At 39.9% G+C, this 17376-nt stretch overlaps 1 protein-coding gene across 1 annotated transcript; it reads right to left on the reverse strand.

The window, feature by feature from the left end:
* Positions 1–717: 717 nt before the first annotated feature.
* On the reverse strand, positions 718–12586 carry LOC139372865 (zinc finger protein 135-like). Its single transcript, XM_071112717.1, has 3 exons — positions 12333–12586; positions 5924–6172; positions 718–3856 (listed from the first exon to the last, which is right to left on the reverse strand). The coding sequence occupies exons 1-3, from the start codon at positions 12433–12435 to the stop codon at positions 2847–2849; spliced, it is 1362 nt and encodes a 453-aa protein (XP_070968818.1). The 5' UTR covers positions 12436–12586; the 3' UTR covers positions 718–2846.
* Between the last annotated feature and the right edge of the window lie 4790 nt (positions 12587–17376).

Consider the following 17376-nt stretch of genomic DNA (forward strand, 5'->3'; position numbering starts at 1 on the left):
CCCCTCCCATTGTAATATTACGTATGAACACATTTTGAACAATGGCTTCCTAAAATGCTGTGGTGCTGACTAACACAATAGGAAAGGTTGTGGTAGACGTGTTCCATCACAGGCGAGTTCACAGCTCTTCCACTCTGAACAATGGGGATGGAAAGGGTAATGCAGCTTCCTCTCTGGTTCCATTCGGCAAAGAGAGTTCATAGCTCTGTTACTCTGAGCATTCATAACAATGACGCCCTCAAATGCGCCATCAATACCAGAGTTCTACAAGACTGTTTACATAATCAACAGGGCATTTCAACAGTCTGAGCCTGAATATAATCCTGGGCATATATTGAGCTCTAACAATGAAGAATGAATACTGTAGTGGTGTGAGAAAGGTAACACAATCTTCCTCTCTGGTTCCATTCCCCCAATAGTAACTGGGTCATTATTGGATTGTGGTGGTAATGCTGTCCCTGGACTTTGGCACCACATAAAACACTTTAAAATAAGAAATAATACTTTGTTTTATTTAACTGTTATTTAATAAGAAACATATTTAAGTAATTTATACTGCAAATTGGCTTGTCCCCATGGTGATGTCTAGAGATGTAGTGACATGTTTTGAGTATATAGACATGTACATTATTTTGAATACCATGAAGTAAACAAATCATAGTATTTTCTGTATAGATAACCCGAAAAACAAAGTATGACCAGCACAAATTCATGTAGAATGTTTATTTTTCATAGGCAGATCAATAAGTTCATTGCAGTTATCCAAATACATTAACCAATGACTAAAGTAATCAATCTAGTTTTCTAAGGCAATTTAATAAACACTTGTAGTCATTTCAGAGCCTGCATATCATAAACAAAATGTTGTTATGTAGTTAAAAATAATCCACCCAAACTAATGGTGAAAACGAATCATCACACCATCTCTATCTGATACACGTGTCTACCAGCTCATTCCCACAGAGAACTGCAGAGGGACAACTTGGTGTCAGAGCAAAAAGTACTATATGTAACAAAAATCCATACCACACACTTTAGTATGATACAGTATGCTTTGTTACATTACAGTGGCCTACAAATGTAAAATGAGTAGTACAATATAATAAGATTTGTATGGCGTATAGTATGCTACGAATTACAATTCGTACAATATGTTACGAATATGCAATACGTATATTTTACTTATTCCAATTTGTTGTTGCTAACGTTAATGAAAATGCTAAGTAGTTGCATGCTAACCTAACATGCTTGGTACACTATATAAACAGAAAAGTATAAAGACACCCCTTTAAATTAGTAGAGTCGGCTATTTCAGCCACACCCGTTATTGACAGGTGGCATCCCATCGTCATGGGATGCCACCTTTCCAACAAGTCAGTTCGTCAAATATCTGCCCTGCTAGCCCTGCCCCGGTCAACTATAAGTGTTGCTATTGTGACGTGGAAACGTCTAGGAGCGAAGTGGTAGGTCACACAAGCTTACAGAACGGGACCACCAAGTGCTGAAGCGCGTAAGAATTGTCTGTCCTCGGTTGCAACACTCACTAACGAGTTCCAAACTGCCTCTGGAAGCAACGTCAACACAATAACTGTTAGTCAGGAGCTTCACAAAAAAATGGGTTTCTATGGCTGAGCAGCTGCACACAAGACTAAAATCACCCAGATGTGCAATGCCAAGCGTCAGTTGGAGTGGTGTAAAGCTCACCGCCATTGGACTCTGAAGCAGTGGAAACACGTTCTCTGGAGTTATGAATCCCGCCTTATCATCTGGAAGTCTGATGGACAAATCTGGGTTTGGCGGATGCCAGAAGAATGTCCCAATGCATAGTGCCAACTGTAAAGTTTGGTGGAGGAGGAATAATGGTCCGAGGCTGTTTTTCATGATTCGGGCTAGGCCCCTTAGTTCCAGTGAAGGGAAATCATAACGCTACAGCATACAATGACATTCAAGATGATTTTCTGCTGCCAACTTTGTGGCAACAATTTGATAAAGACCCTTTCCTGTTTTAGCATGACAAGGCTTCTATACAAAGCGAGGTCCATACAGAAATGGTTTATCGAGATCGGAGTGGAAGAACTTGACTGGCCTACACAGAGCCCTGACCTGAACCCCATTTAACAACTTTGGGATGAATTGGAGTGCCGACTTCGAGCCAGGCCTAATCGCCCAACATCATTTGTGACTGAATGAAAGAAATTCCCCACAGCAATGTTCCAACATCTAGTGGAAAGCCTTCCCAGAAGAGTGGAGGCTGTTATTTCAGCAAAAGGGGCACCAAGTCCATGATTTTGGAATGAGATGTTCAACGAGCAGGAGTCCACATACTTTTGGTCATGCAATGTTGTTGCAAAGTTGCTTATTAGCTAAAATGCTAAAGTACATGTTGATGCATTTCTATGTTTTGTAGTAAAAAAGATGGAGAAAGATAATTTACAATGACATTCTATAATGCTCCCTTTCCTCTGCACAGTTAACACAGTGAGAAAAAAAATATGATTACAAGAGTGTTAATGTTATCAAATTCACTGTTACCACTTCCTTTATGAGATGAGAATGAGGTGATGTAGTGACTAATCTTGGCTGGTCTGAGACAACTGATGATGCTTCTCACCTTTATGGATACATTGATGTGTTTTTAGGGTGGTCAATCGGGAGAAACTCTTCCCACAGTCAGAGCAGGAGTAAGGCTTCTCTCCTGTGTGTCCTATTGGGTGAACTTTTTGCTCAGTTGACGTTGTGTAGCACTTCCCACAGTTAAAGGAGATAAGCCTTACTCCTGCTTTATGTATATGTTTGTGTATTTTTAAGTTGCCCTGTTGGGAGAAACTCTTTCAACTGTCAGAGCATTAGTAAGGCTTCTCTTCTGTATGTATAAGTTCATGTCTTTTTAAGTTGCCCAGTCGGGAGAAACTCTTTCCACAGTCAGAGCAGGAGTAAGGCTTCTCTCCTGTGTGTGTTCTCTGATGAATTTTTAGGTTAGTTGATGATGTGAAGCATTTTACACAATTAGAGCAGGCATAAGGCTTTTCTCCTGTGTGTGTTCTCTGATGACTTTCAAGACCAGAGTATGTTGTGAAGCATTTTACACAATCAGAGCAGGAGTAAGGTTTCTCTCCTGTGTGTGTTCTCTGATGAACTTTCAGGTCATTTGATGTTGTGAAGCATTTTAAACAGTCAGAGCAGAAGTAAGGCTTCTCTCCTGTATGTATACGTTCATGTGTTTTTAGGTGGCCCAGTCGAGAGAAACTCTTTCCACAGTCAGAGCAGGAGTAGGGCTTCACTCCTGTATGCATACGTTCATGTGCTTTTAAGTTGCTCAGTAGAGAGAAACTCTTCCCACAGTCAGAGCAGGAGTAAGGCTTTTCTCCTGTATGTATACGTTCATGTGTTTTTAGGTGGCCCAGTCGAGAGAAACTCTTTCCACAGTCAGAGCAGGAGTAAGGCTTCTCTCCTGTATGTATACCTTCATGTGTTTTTAGGTGGCCCAGTCGAGAGAAACTTGCCCCACAGTCGGAGCAGGAGTAAGGCTTCTCTCCTGTATGTATATGTTCATGTCTTTTTAAGGTGTCCAGTCGTGAGAAACTCTTTCCACAATCAGAGCAGAAGTAAGGCTTCAATCCTGTATGTATCCGTTCATGCACTCTCTGATGAACTATCAGAACCTTTAATGTTGTGAAATCCTTGCCACAGTCAGTACAGGAATACAGATTCTCTCCTAAGTGTATTTTTAGGTGTATTTTCAGCTTTGATAGAAATGAGAAAATCTCCCCACAATGTGGGCAGTGGTGAGACCTCTTAGCTCTGTGATCTTCCTGCTGTTGCTCTCTGAATGTAGAGAATGTCTCTCCATGGTTTCCTGTGTGAACATCATCAGAAGAATAATCAGTTGGTGTCATATACAGTACCAGTCCAAAGTTTGGACACACCTACCCATTCCAGGGTTTTTCTTTATTTTGACTATTTTCTACATTGTAGAATAACAGTGAAGACATCAAAACTATATATATAATGTTATATTTTAGATTCTTCAAAGTAGCCACCCTTTGCCTTGATGACAGCTTTGCACTCTTGGCATTCTCTCAACCAGCTTCACCAGGAAGGCTTTACCAACAGTTTGAAGGACTTCCCACATATGCTGAGCAGATGTTGGCTGCTTTTCCTTCACTCTGCGGTCCAACTCATCTCAAGCCATCTCAATTGGGTTGAGGTCTGGGGATTATGGAGGCCAGGTCATCCGATGCAGCGCTCCATCACTCGCATTCTTGGTCAAATAGCCCTTACACATCCTGGAGGGGTGTTTTGGATCATTGTCCTGTAGAAAAAACAAATGATAGTCCCACTAAGCCCATACCAGATGGGATGGAATATCGCCTCAGAATGCTGTGGTAGCCATGCTGGTTAAGTGTGCCATTCTAAATCAATCACAGACACTGTCGTCACCAGCAAAGCACCCCCACACCGCCTCCTCCATGCTTCACAGTAGGAACCACACACGCAGAGATGATCCGTTCACCTACTACTCTGCGTCTCACAAAGACACAGCGGTTGGAACCAAAAATCTCATATTTGGACTCATCACACCAAATTACAGATTTCCACTGGTCTCATGTCCATTGCTCATGTTTCTTGGCCCAAGCAAGTCTCTTCTTATTGGTGTCCATTAGTATTGGTTTCTCTGCATCAATTCAACCATGAAGGCCTGATTCACGCAGTCTCCTCTGAACAGTTGATGTTGAGATGTGTCTGTTACTTGAACTCTGTGAAGCATTTATATGGGATGCAAATTCTGAGGCTGGTAAATCTAATGAACTTACCCTCTGTCGCAGAGGTATCTCTGGGTCTTCCTTTCCTGTGGCGGTCCTCATGAGAGCCCAGTTTCATCATAGCGCTTGATGACACTTTCAAAGTTCTAGAAATATTCCACATTGACTGGCCTTCATGTCTTAAAGAAGATGGACTGTCATTTCTATACCACCCCTACAGTGTCACAACACAACTGATTGGCTCAAACGCATTAATAAGGCACTTCCAAAAATGAACTTTTAATAAGGCACACCTGTTAATTGAAATCTATTCCAGGTGACTTCTTCATGAAGATAGTTGAGAGAATGCCAAGAGTGTGCAAAGTTGTTATCAAGACAAAAGGTGGCTACTTTGAAGAATCTCAAATATATTTTTATTTGTTTAACACTTTTTTGGTTACTACATAATTCCACATGTGTTATTTAAAAGTTTGTTTTCACTATTATTCTACAATGTAGAAAATAGTAAAAATTAAGAAAAACCCTGGATTGAGCAGGTGTGTCCAAACTTTTGACTGGTGCTGTCCATGTCAATCAAATTTATTTTATGAAGCACGTTTTTACATCAGCAGTTGTCACAAAGTGCTTTACAAAAACCCAGCCTAAAATCCCCAAAGAACAAGCAATGCAGGTGTAGAAGCACAGCGGCTAGGAAAAATTCCCTAGAAAGAAGGAACCTAGAAGAAACGTAGAGAGGAACCAGGCCCAAAGGGGTGGCCGGTCCTCTTCTGTCTGTACCGGGTGACATATGTATTCATATCAGTAGGCTGTACAATACAGGGGAATAAAACTATTCTAAAAGTGGGTAAGAGATGAAAGCTAAAAAGGGGCGTGTCATCCTCCACTCACTATCACAAGGGTTAGTAACTACACAGACTCATTTCATAAAACTTTAAAAAACTGGCAGTTTGTCTACTTCACTTCTTTAGTCTACACTCTGATCACTCCAGACAGCCCAGTGAATAAAACAAATGCTGGCAATACTGGTGTCAAACCACGCAAGTCTCAGTAGCATGAAATAACATCTACCTTCTCATTGAAACAGTTAATCATGAAACAGTTCTACTGCAACTTTTCATACACAGTGGGAAGTTGGAATAAATAACAGAACCTCCTCTTACCATGAGAAACAGATTTCCCAATCTTCTCCTCCTCTTCTTCATCTTTAATGATGACATTCAGTTCCAGTGTTTGACTGCAGTCTTCCAGCTTCACTGATGCCATCTCTGGATCCTGCAGTGCAAACTGGGCTCCACTGTCACAATCAGGACCCAGTGACTGTAGGTTTGGACTCAGTGTGGAAGGAGAGAGGCAGGCTGGGTTTGTCCTCACTGTTGATGTTACCGGCCCCAGACTTAATTCTAGCCGTCCTATAGTAACAATGAGAAACAGGCAACAAAAAGTTAGTCTTGACATTTATGGCTCTTTCTTTATCCTCAAAAAAATATATTATATTTCTTCTTGTTCAATGATCTAATTCAGTGCTTGACTTGGACTGAAATAGGTCCCGGTACTGTTTATATTTGTATTGATTTAACCTTTATTTAACCAGGAAGGGCTCATTGAGATTTAAAATCTCTTTTTCAAGAGCATCCTGGGCAAGATAGGCAGCACAAAAACATTGACAGGTCAGGGAATCAGCCTCAAAATCCTTCATCAGTGATTTAAAAACACCAATCGGGACACGTTCTTCCAGTTTAAAAGTATTTTGTAAGGCGTTCCAAGACGATGGCGCAGAGTACATAAAAGTCCTTTTACCAAATTCAGTTCGGACATTTGGAACAGTTAGCAGGATAAAGTCCAGTGAACGAAGAGACGACCCACCACATTTCGGAACCATAAAAATGCCCAAATAAAAAGGTAGTAAACCCAAAATGGCTTTGTAAGGAGCTCCACAATACTGTTGAGTTAATATTCTATAAGAGGAACATGAGCTCAAACAGTAGAAATTTGAGGTGACGGTACTCAGCTCCGGTAAGTTCCTGTCCAAGTCAAGAACTGATGTCATTTCAAAAGATCTGGTAGCTAAGCATTGACAACAAAACATTAACGAATTGATATTAGACAAAGTACACACTTTAAAATTAGTCTACACAACATAAATTAAGCTACACAATGTAAGTGCACTTAAACTATAGTAGATTTCCCAAATTCACATTGTTTTAGGCAGCACTATGTGCTATTTTCCTAAATAACCTTGTCTTCACTTTATTATTTCAATCAATTGTATTTCCTGTCCACACAATAGTAACATTTATAGATACATAAAGAAACAACTGAATATTAGTACACATGTAGAAAACTGATAATCATTACATTCAGCTTCAAACCTGTAGTAATACCGTGAAATTGTCTCTGCATTGTCTTTTGGCATTCTGTACTACTGGAACCCCGGCAACCTCAATCTGCCTTTCTCTCACCTGACACCTCAGATCTCCAGCCCCATTGGCACCCCCACAACTAACACACATAACTTTCTCCACGATACCACACATTCCTTCATCTCATGACCTCCTACACACTTCTCACATCTAGGCATCTCACTCCTACACACTGCTGCAACAGGCCCATAAACCTGACACCTAAAACACTGTAGTATTTACGGAACAAAAGCGCCCACAGGATAACTGACACTTCCTACCTTGACCTTTCTGGCAGAGACTCTGCATCAAAACTCTACATGACAGATGTCTTCTGTTTCCCAACGCTCTACACCGGATCTACGTCTCACCAAATGGCGGGTGTCACAGACACCTGGAATCTTCTATTTCAACTGCTCCACCTCAACACTTTAAACTTGTTATCACTTCTTTCAATGCCGCCATGTCCCATCCAACTTGACAGAGCTTGAGACGACCTACAGAGAAGGGAGAAACTCCCCAAATACAGGTGTGCCAAGATTGTAGCGTCATTCCCAAGAAGATTTGAGGCTATAAATAACACATCCTAGATCTGAATGAATGAAATATTTGTATTAAATACTTTTTTCTTTACATAGTTGAATGTGCTGACAACAAAATCACACAAAAATAATTAATGGAAATCAAATGTATCAACCCATGGAGGTCTGGATTTGGAGTCACACTCAAAATTAAAGTGGAAAACCACACTACAGGCTGATCCAACTTTGATGTAATGTCCTTAAAACAAGTCAAAATGAGGCTCAGTAGTGTGTGTGGCCTCCACGTGCCTGTATGACCTCCCTACAACGCCTGGGCATGCTCCTGATGAGGTGACGGATGGTCTCCTGAGGGATCTCCTCCCAGACCTGGACTAAAGCATCCGCCAACTCCTGGACAGTCTGTGGTGCAACGTGGCGTTGGTGGATGGAGCAAGATATGATGTCCCAGATGTGCTCAAATGGATTCAGGTCTGGGGAATGGGCGGGCCAGTCCATAGCATCAATGCCTTCCTCTTGCAGGAACTGCTGACACACTCCAGCTACATGAGGTCTAGCATTGTCTTGCATTAGGAGGAACCCAGGGCCAACCGCACCAGCATATGGTCTCACAAGGGGTCTGAGGATCTCATCTCGGTACCTAATGGTAGTCAGGCTACCTCTGGCGAGCACATGGAGGGCTGTGCGGCCCCCCAAAGAAATGCCACCCCACACCATGACTGACCCACCGCCAAACCGGTCATGCTGGAGGATGTTGCAGGCAGCAGAACGTTCTCCACGGCGTCTCCAGACTCTGTCACGTCTGTCACGTGCTCAGTGTGAACCTGCTTTTCATCTGTGAAGAGCACAGGGTACCAGTGGCGAATTTGCCAATCTTGGTGTTCTCTGGCAAATGCCAAACATCCTGCACGGTGTTGGACTGTAAGCACAACCCCCGCCCGTGGACGTCGGGCCCTCATACCACCCTCATGGAGTCTGTTTCTGACCGTTTGAGCAGACACAATCACATTTGTGGCCTGCTGGAAGGCATTTTGCAGGGCTCTGGCAGTGCTCCTCCTGCTCCTCCTTGCACAAAGGCGGAGGTAGCGGTCCTGCTGCTGGGTTGTTGCCCTCCTACGGCCTCCTCCACGTCTCCTGATGTACTGGCCTGTCTCCTGGTAGCGTCTCCATGCTCTGGACACTACGCTGACAGACACAGCAAACCTTCTTGCCACAGCTCGCATTGATGTGCCATCCTGGATGAGCTGCACTACCTGAGCCACTTGTGTGGGTTGTAGACTCTGTCTCATGCTACCACTAGAGTGAAAGCACCACCAGCATTCAAAAGTGACCAAAACATCAGCCAGGAAGCATAGGAACTGAGAAGTGGTCTGTGGTCACCCCCTGCAGAACCACTCCTTTATTGGGGGTGTCTTGCTAATTGCCTATAATTTCCACCTGTTGTCTATTCCATTTGCACAACAGCATGTGAAATTTATTGTCAATCAGTGTTGCTTCCTAAGTGGACAGTTTGATTTCACAGAAGTGTGATTGACTTGGAGTTACATTGTGTTGTTTAAGTGTTCCCTTTATTTTTTTTTTTAGTAGTGTATAAACACATTATATACACATGTTGTAAAATGTCTAAAAAACAGTTTTTTATTTTGTCATTGTGGAGTATTGTGTGTAGATTGGTGAGGGAAACAAACAATTTAATATATTTTAGAATAAGGCTCAAATGTAACAAAATGTGGAAAAAGTCACGGGATCTGAATACATTCCCAATGCACTGTGTGCTGAATCCTTTCAGCAAGGTTGCTTCCCCTCCTCTCTAAGGAGTGTTTTACTCTCATTCTGAAGCTGGATAATCACCAACAAAATGTGAAAGTTCAGACCGATTTCTCTTCTGAACTCAGACTCAAAAATTAGTGCTAAGGCCTTAGCAAGGAGATTGTGTATTAGATACGGGAGAACTCCATCCAAAGACCAAAATGGCGTTGTGAAAAACCATCAAGGTTTTCACAATGTGAGGAGAGTACTAATACTGCCATACTCTCACTTGATGAAGAGAGTTGAGTGGTCTTATTTCAAGTGCTTAAGAGATTTGGGTTTGGGGACTACTTCTGTAAATGGAATAAGATATGATATACAGACCCCACTACAGATGTTGCCACGAATAACTTGTTTTCACAACCTTTTAAGCTTTTTCAGGGGACGAGACAAGGATGTCCGGCCAGTCCAGGACTCTTTCTTTTAGCTATAGAACCTTTTGCCATTGCAGTAAGGGCCCAACCGTCAATAAGTGGAATTAAAACAGATTTTGAACATTGAGTGGACCTGTATGCTGATGACACCCTCTTATTCCTAACAGATCTAAAGAACTCTTCCCTCTCCAATTTAATTAATAACTTGTCCGTTTTTTGGGGTTTAAAGCTAATAAAACCAAATCTTCAATCCTTTTCCTCAACAAGCAAGATACTGAATCCAGTTGTACAGCATCTATTTGTGAATAAAGAACAAGGTTTCACATATCTAAGTATTAAAATCACACCAGAAATTAGCTTCCTGAGCTCAACAAATGATGAACCCATGGTAACGAGTGTAACATAATGCATCAACAGATGGACATCATTGCCTTTATCTATTACTGGTAGAATAAATATCATTAAGATTAATATTCTGCCCAAATGTCTTTATCTATTTCAATCAATTCCTCTGGCTACACCAACTTTAGATCTGAAAGATACCTGAAGCAACAGAAAACCAAGGCTTAGACTTCCCCTTCTTTATCTGGCCATTGACAGAGGGAGGTTGCAACATCCAAACCTACAGTGGTATTACTGGGCTGCACAAATTAGAGCTGCAATGTTTTGGTTCTCCAGGAAACAATACCTACCCTGGCTGCACATGGAAATGATATCCACAACAGGCTTAACTTTGAAGAACACTACTAATCCCTTTGTTAAAAACACCACAAAAACACCACAAAAATATGCCACAAAGTACAGCAACATCTGGGTGAATCTCCGGTATTATCCAGTTTTACACCCATTTGGTGTGATGACAATTTCACAGCTGGTAAAACTGATTGGGGTTAAAAGAATGGACAAGAAAAGGACTAAAACAACAAAAGGGCTCAAGTCATTTGAAGAACTAAAGGGAAGATTTAATTTATCACAAAGCATTTTTTCAAATACTTACAATTGAGAAGCTTTTCCAGTCTAAAACAATCAGACCCAGAACCTCTTTTGACCACTTTAGAAACGCTCTCTGTTAATGAGTGTTATGGGAGAGGTCACATGACATCATTATATTGGAAAATGGTAGCTACTCATAAAGACAACACTGATAGTAAGAGGCTTCAGTGGATACAAGATATGCAGGAAGATATTTCAGCAGAGGACTGGGGTATGATATGCTCTAGAGCTCAGATACAGACAAACACCCGCCTGAGATTGTTGCAATACAATTGGATAATGAGAACATATATCACCCTTGTTAAGCTCCACAAATTTGACCACAATACCCCAGACCTGTGTGTTAAATGTAACACACATTTAGGCACCTTGTATCATTGCCTGGAGGAATGCGCTGAGATACAAACATTTTGGAGCTCAGTACTGCGCTACATCTCTGAGATGACCTCTACCCCAATACCATTAATCCATAAACTATGCCTCCTAAATCTTTACCCAGAGAATATCTCTTTACATAGGAGAGAAAATAAAAATGTTTGACCTCTGTCTATTACAAGCTAGACGTTCAATTGCTCTCCACTGGATGTAAGTCAGTTCCCCCTCACCTGGTCATTGGTAAAAATAATTAACATCAAGTCTGACTCTTTTCACTTATATAGTGAAAAAGAAAGCCCCAGAGTGTCATAATATTTGGGATCTGTTTAATGAGTTTCTGCAAACTGATGATATTGTAGAAGCATTGGAACTGTAAATCTGTATATTCTCTATATTTTATGTGAATATTGGCTCTAGTTGAAGAGTAATCTGCATTATCTACAACTGTATATTATACTTTATTTATTTATATTATTGGATTTCTTTATGTTTGGTTGTTATGTTTTCATCTCTCTTTGGGCTGGGGGGGGGGGGGGGGGGGTTGAAAAAAAAAAAATTGTATTTCTGTAATTGTTCTACTTGGAACTAATTAATATATGTGAGAGAGGTGCGGGGGGCTGCCATAATGGACATCCACGTCTTTGGCGCCCGGGGAACTGTGGGTGCCTTGCTCAGTGGAAAAAGACAGATTTTTACTTTGTCAGCAAACTTTTTGTTACTGGCCCAACGCTCTAACCACTAGGCTACCTGTAAGTATTCATACAAGTAGGCTGTGCAATGCAAAAGGGGAATACAACTATTCTAAAAGTATCTCAAGGTTCGTTTCATAGAACTTTAAAACACTGGCAGTTTGTCTTACTTCCCTTCATCAGTCTCCTCTCTGATCACTCCAGACAGCCCAGTGAATAAAACAAATGCTGACAATACTGGTGTCAAACCATGAAAGTCTCAGTAGCATGAAATAACATCTACCTTCTCATTGAAACAGTTCATCATGAAACAGTTCTACTGCAACTTTTCATACACAGTGGGAAGTTGGAATGAATAACACAAACTTAGTTAGATAGAACCTGCTCTTACCATGAGAAAGAGATTTCCCAATCTTCTCCTCCTCTTCTTCATCTTTAATGTTGACATTCAGCTCCATTGTTTGACTGCAGTCTTCCAGCTTCACTGATGCCATCTCTGGATCCTGCTGTAAAAACTGGGCTCTACTGTCACAATCAGGGCCCAGTGACTGTAGGTTTGGACTCAGTGTGGTAGGAGAGAGGCAGGCTGGGTTTGTCCTCACTGTTGATGTTACTGGCCTCAGACTTAATCTGAGTCAGCCAGTAGTAATAAAGAGAAAAAGACACAAAAGTTATTGTCTTGACAGTTCTGGCACTTAATTTATAATCTAAAAATATTGTTTATATTTAGCTGCAGGAGTGCCACAATACTGTTGAGCTAATATTCTATAAGAGGAACATGAGTTCAAACAGTAGAAATTTGAGGTAATGGTACTCAGCTTCGGTGAGCTCCTGTCCAAATCAAGCACTGATCTCATTTCAATTGGCAACAAAATATTAATTAATTCACATTAGACAAAGTATACACTTTAAAATTAGACTACACAACTTAAATGCACTTAATCTATAGTAGATTTCCCCTATACACATATATGCATAAATGCCTCAAAAAACATTTAGTACAAGATATGTTTTAGGCAGCACTATGTACTATTTTCCTGAATAACCTGGTCTTCACTGTATTATTCCAGTCAAAAACCAATAGTATTTCCGTTCACACCAGAGTAACATTTATAGATAGACAGAAACAACTGAATGTCTCTGAATACTAGTTCACATGTAGAAAACTGATAATCATTACATTTAACTCCAAAACAGTAGTGCAACCGTAAAATTGTGTCTCTCTTGCTGCACCCTCACTGCCTGCACTGATGTGCGTTATTAATGCAGACCGAGGGGGAACCGCCATTTTACCATCTCGTGAAATTTACACAAAACCAAAAACGACACGTAAAACGAACCCAGAAATTTTAAATAAATGTATCCTTTATGAAATTACCTTGACGAAATGAGATAACGTTACATCCACTCAGAGACTAACTTTAACCCAAAGTCTCTATGTGACTTGTAAACAAGTTATCACGTTCACTCACGCTGTTTGACACCAAAATAGCACATAAAACCTTCACCAAACGAGATAATACCTTGACGTATTTGTTACCTAGCATGTTATTACATGTTCTTTAGATATTAGAACGTGCTATTACATACCAGTAGTAATACATTTGAAACGGACACAGAAGTTGTCGTCTCGACTGCACAATTCTGACTTATCCTTTATTCTGAAGAATGATGCGCGCCTGCGCGGAACTTCCTGTTCCCCACTACCAGTTTCTAAACCCAGAGACGTAAAAACGCGAGACTTCAGAGAACGCTTGCGAAGCAGACCAAGCCGGGGTTTGAGAAGTCAATGAGAGAAGTGTACAATTTTGATACTTTTGCAGCGGCTAATGGGGATCCTAATAAATACCAAAAAGATTCTGTCGTCACACAGTTGATACATGGCCATTATTTTATAAATGTCATAACGGCAGTGGCTTATTCACTATAGCTCACACTGCATATCATATGTATCCTAGCATCACAGGTAGCCTAGAGGTTAGAGGGTTGGACTATGTAGCTGAAAAGTTGCTGGATCGAATCCCCGAGCTGACAAGGCAAAAATCTGTCGTTCTGCTCCTGCACAATGCAGGTAACCCACTAGGCCGTCATTAAAAAAAAAATCGCATGAGAAGCCAGACCGATTCAAAGCCATGTAATTAATACTATTTTGATTGATTGTCACAGAAACGAAAATAGATATAAAAGTCTAGTATAAAATCGATCAAATATCATTTAAAACATTTAAATAACTAATTCACAGAAACATCAAACTATGTATGATTCATTCTGTAAATGTCTAGTAGACTTTTACAACCTTTGCTTTGAGTAGAAATTCCCGTTTTGATTTGATAGAAATACAGAAAATCTCAAATATTGCATTTAAAGATGAAGAAATCAACTCATTCAGTGATTGTTTCTTGAAAAAAGTGAGAATATGCATTCATTTAAATTACCTTAAAATAAATGTTCATTTCAAGTGCAATTTGTTCTATATGAAGTTAGACAATGTTTACATAAAGTTGTACAATGTTTACAATCTTAAATCGTATGCCAAATCAATGTTTGCATTTTTAGTGCAACAGTTCCACATTTTAAAGTAGGAACAACAGTAATATATTTTATACGTCTCTAATTTAACAGCAAAAAAGGCCCCTTCCAATAATTTTCTATTTTGGCTTTGTTGAAGTCCTTTCCATTGTCATCCCCAGACAAGCTAAATGGAACCATCTCTGGCACACAGAGCGTTCTATCTGCAGTATTAAAAACATAAAACAGGGTTATGTTGATTTACATGTAAACAACAGTTCTGGAATACCCAAATTCTGTTACATGTTTTTGCAATTAGGAACCATTTCAAATTGAAATGAATTTTTGTTCAATTGCTAAATTGACTTTAAATGACATGCATTTGACCAGAACCCTGATAGAAGCACACTTAACTGAGGTGTTCATCATAGTTGAGTATTCAGCAAATATAAATCGTATTGTAAAAAAGGCACACATTTGCAAAAAACGTATAAAACATTACAAGAATGGCATCTTATAGATTTGATATATTTCTATCAAATCATAACTGGAATTTATATTAAAAACAAAGGTTGTAAAAATATGCTAGACATTTATAGAATACATAATATCTAGTTTGATGATTCTGAGACAAAGTTTGAATTAGTTATTGATTTAAACAGCTTTACATTGCATTTAAGATTTTATATATTTCTATTAAATCAAAACTGGATTTTTTTTATTCAAAACGAAGGTTGTAAAAGTATCCTAGACATTTAAAGAATAAACCATATCTATTTTTATATTTCTGTGACAATCAATGAATTAGTTACAGATTTGTACAATTATTAAGGGCTTTTTGCAAATGTCTGCTGATTGTCTACTTAATGTCCGAATGTGTGAATACAAAACCAACTTTACCTCGGGAGTAGGCAGATACCATTCTTCAAACAACAGTAAAACTGATTGAATTTCCATCTACTACAGGGTTTAGTGCTCCAACCACTCCGGGAATCTTCTGCTCAAGACGATGAACCTCAATATATAACAAAACCCCAGATATAACACCCTTTAATCGCTGCCCTGCTCCGAAAAACACAATGCTTTCTCCTTCTGCTCTTCTGAGATGCATGAAATCAATACAAAACCACTACTGGTCACTCTGACTGACTACCTTTCCTAATGCCTCCTTCACCATCTTCCTGGCCTCAAATTATCTCCCCAAAATACAGACTTGTTGATGAATCGCGCTCCAAAAGAAACCGATGTTCGTTTACAATATCACAACGGAATGTATTACAATGTATAAACCGTCATGCCTCAAAACTGGGAGAAAGAAGCAAGTCATTCACCCGCCATTTGTTCCTCAAGACCGTAACACAACGACATGCGGATAATTGTAAGCATCAACATTTTTAAAAACTTTGTAATTTGATACGGTTGCTATATTAATGATCCGTTTCCATTAATGTCGCAAACTATTATTTCTCTAGGCTAACATGAGAAACTCTGCTTGGATACTTGCATGCTAGCTAACATTAACACTAACTTAGTTGCTCTAGTAGGGTCATGTCCCTCTGGCCAGGATAAACAAAGCGGCAATGTTGTATATTGTATATTTTCGTAGCTGAATCAGAATTAGTTAGGTAACATAGATGTTCTATTTACTTTATACTTGTCATTTGAATGTCTTCTTTTGGACTATACTGTTGGCAGTTGCATTTTCCTATCTCCTCTAGGGAAAAGTCACTTGGGGCTGTTGTAGTTTTTGTTACATATAGAGACAGATATGACACTATTGAGCAAAGATAGGTAGGTATACATTAGACCACAAACAGAAAGCGGACAGGAAACCAAAGATTAAACAGACATAAGTGTAATGGCCGAAGCCATACGTGCTTTACTGTGCATAAGGGCTTAGGGCAAAGAGGAGGAGGTGACCCTTAAATACATTATCTATTATGGAAGGAGCAGGACATCATTATAAAGATTAGATAGAGAGGGTAAAGGCCATAAGTGCTTAGGGTAAGATAGATATACATTAATTTTAGGACATGAAAGGGTCCTGCCACCATTGTAATCTAATCAAGAGCGGATACAGGCGTTATTAGGCATGGACATGGAAGAAGCCTGGACTGAAAGATAATGGTGACCGATGACTTGAGGGAAGTAACTTCATTAACATATGGAATGGACTCATATACTGTGTGTGTATAAAGACAGAGCCAGTGCTCTGGGAAAGTGTGTGTTCTGCGGACCATCTAGGCTTCTGATATGTTTGTTTAAAAGCCTATATTGAATTCACAAGTTCTTGTAAGTGTTATATTTTGAAATGATTCTCTACGACAGGGCCCAGAGAGGGGAGAGGTCAGGCTTGTCTTTTAAATGTCTGGTAATAGGCAGAATATCAGAAAGGGAGAATTCAGGTTTGAACATTGTCTTCATCATGAATTTATCTGTGAAACCATGTGAAGGGCTCCACAATGTCTGAATTTTGAGATAGTATATGACCTAGAGGCTCACTCGTCCATGGGTGGGGTGTATTTGAGATGGGAGTATCTAAAGTAGACAATTGATATATGCCATTGGATGAGGTAATGTTTTGGTAATATGAAGTACCAAGAACGAGAAGTAGAACCTCATCCAAGACACCAAACTGAACGATAATTTATAGCTAATGCTATCTGGCTATGGTATACTCTTCTTTCAAGTAAAAGGTCTTTGTGAAGTTCCTGAGATCTGTGGTTCGTCATGTGAGTTGAGAGGGGTGTATCTTGGCTATAAAATATACTAAGTATTCTTTTGTGAGCACTCTAAGAGAATTCATTTATAGACACGGAATTGATCTGAGAGTCAAAGGGCTATGGTGAAGCTCATATAATTAAAGATGGAGTTTAAAATATAACTCTGACCTGTGTGTGGTTTGTAAACTCATCATTTAGTAATAC

This window comes from Oncorhynchus clarkii, chromosome 18 (assembly GCF_045791955.1).
Source record: "Oncorhynchus clarkii lewisi isolate Uvic-CL-2024 chromosome 18, UVic_Ocla_1.0, whole genome shotgun sequence".
Classification (NCBI taxonomy): domain Eukaryota; kingdom Metazoa; phylum Chordata; class Actinopteri; order Salmoniformes; family Salmonidae; genus Oncorhynchus; species Oncorhynchus clarkii.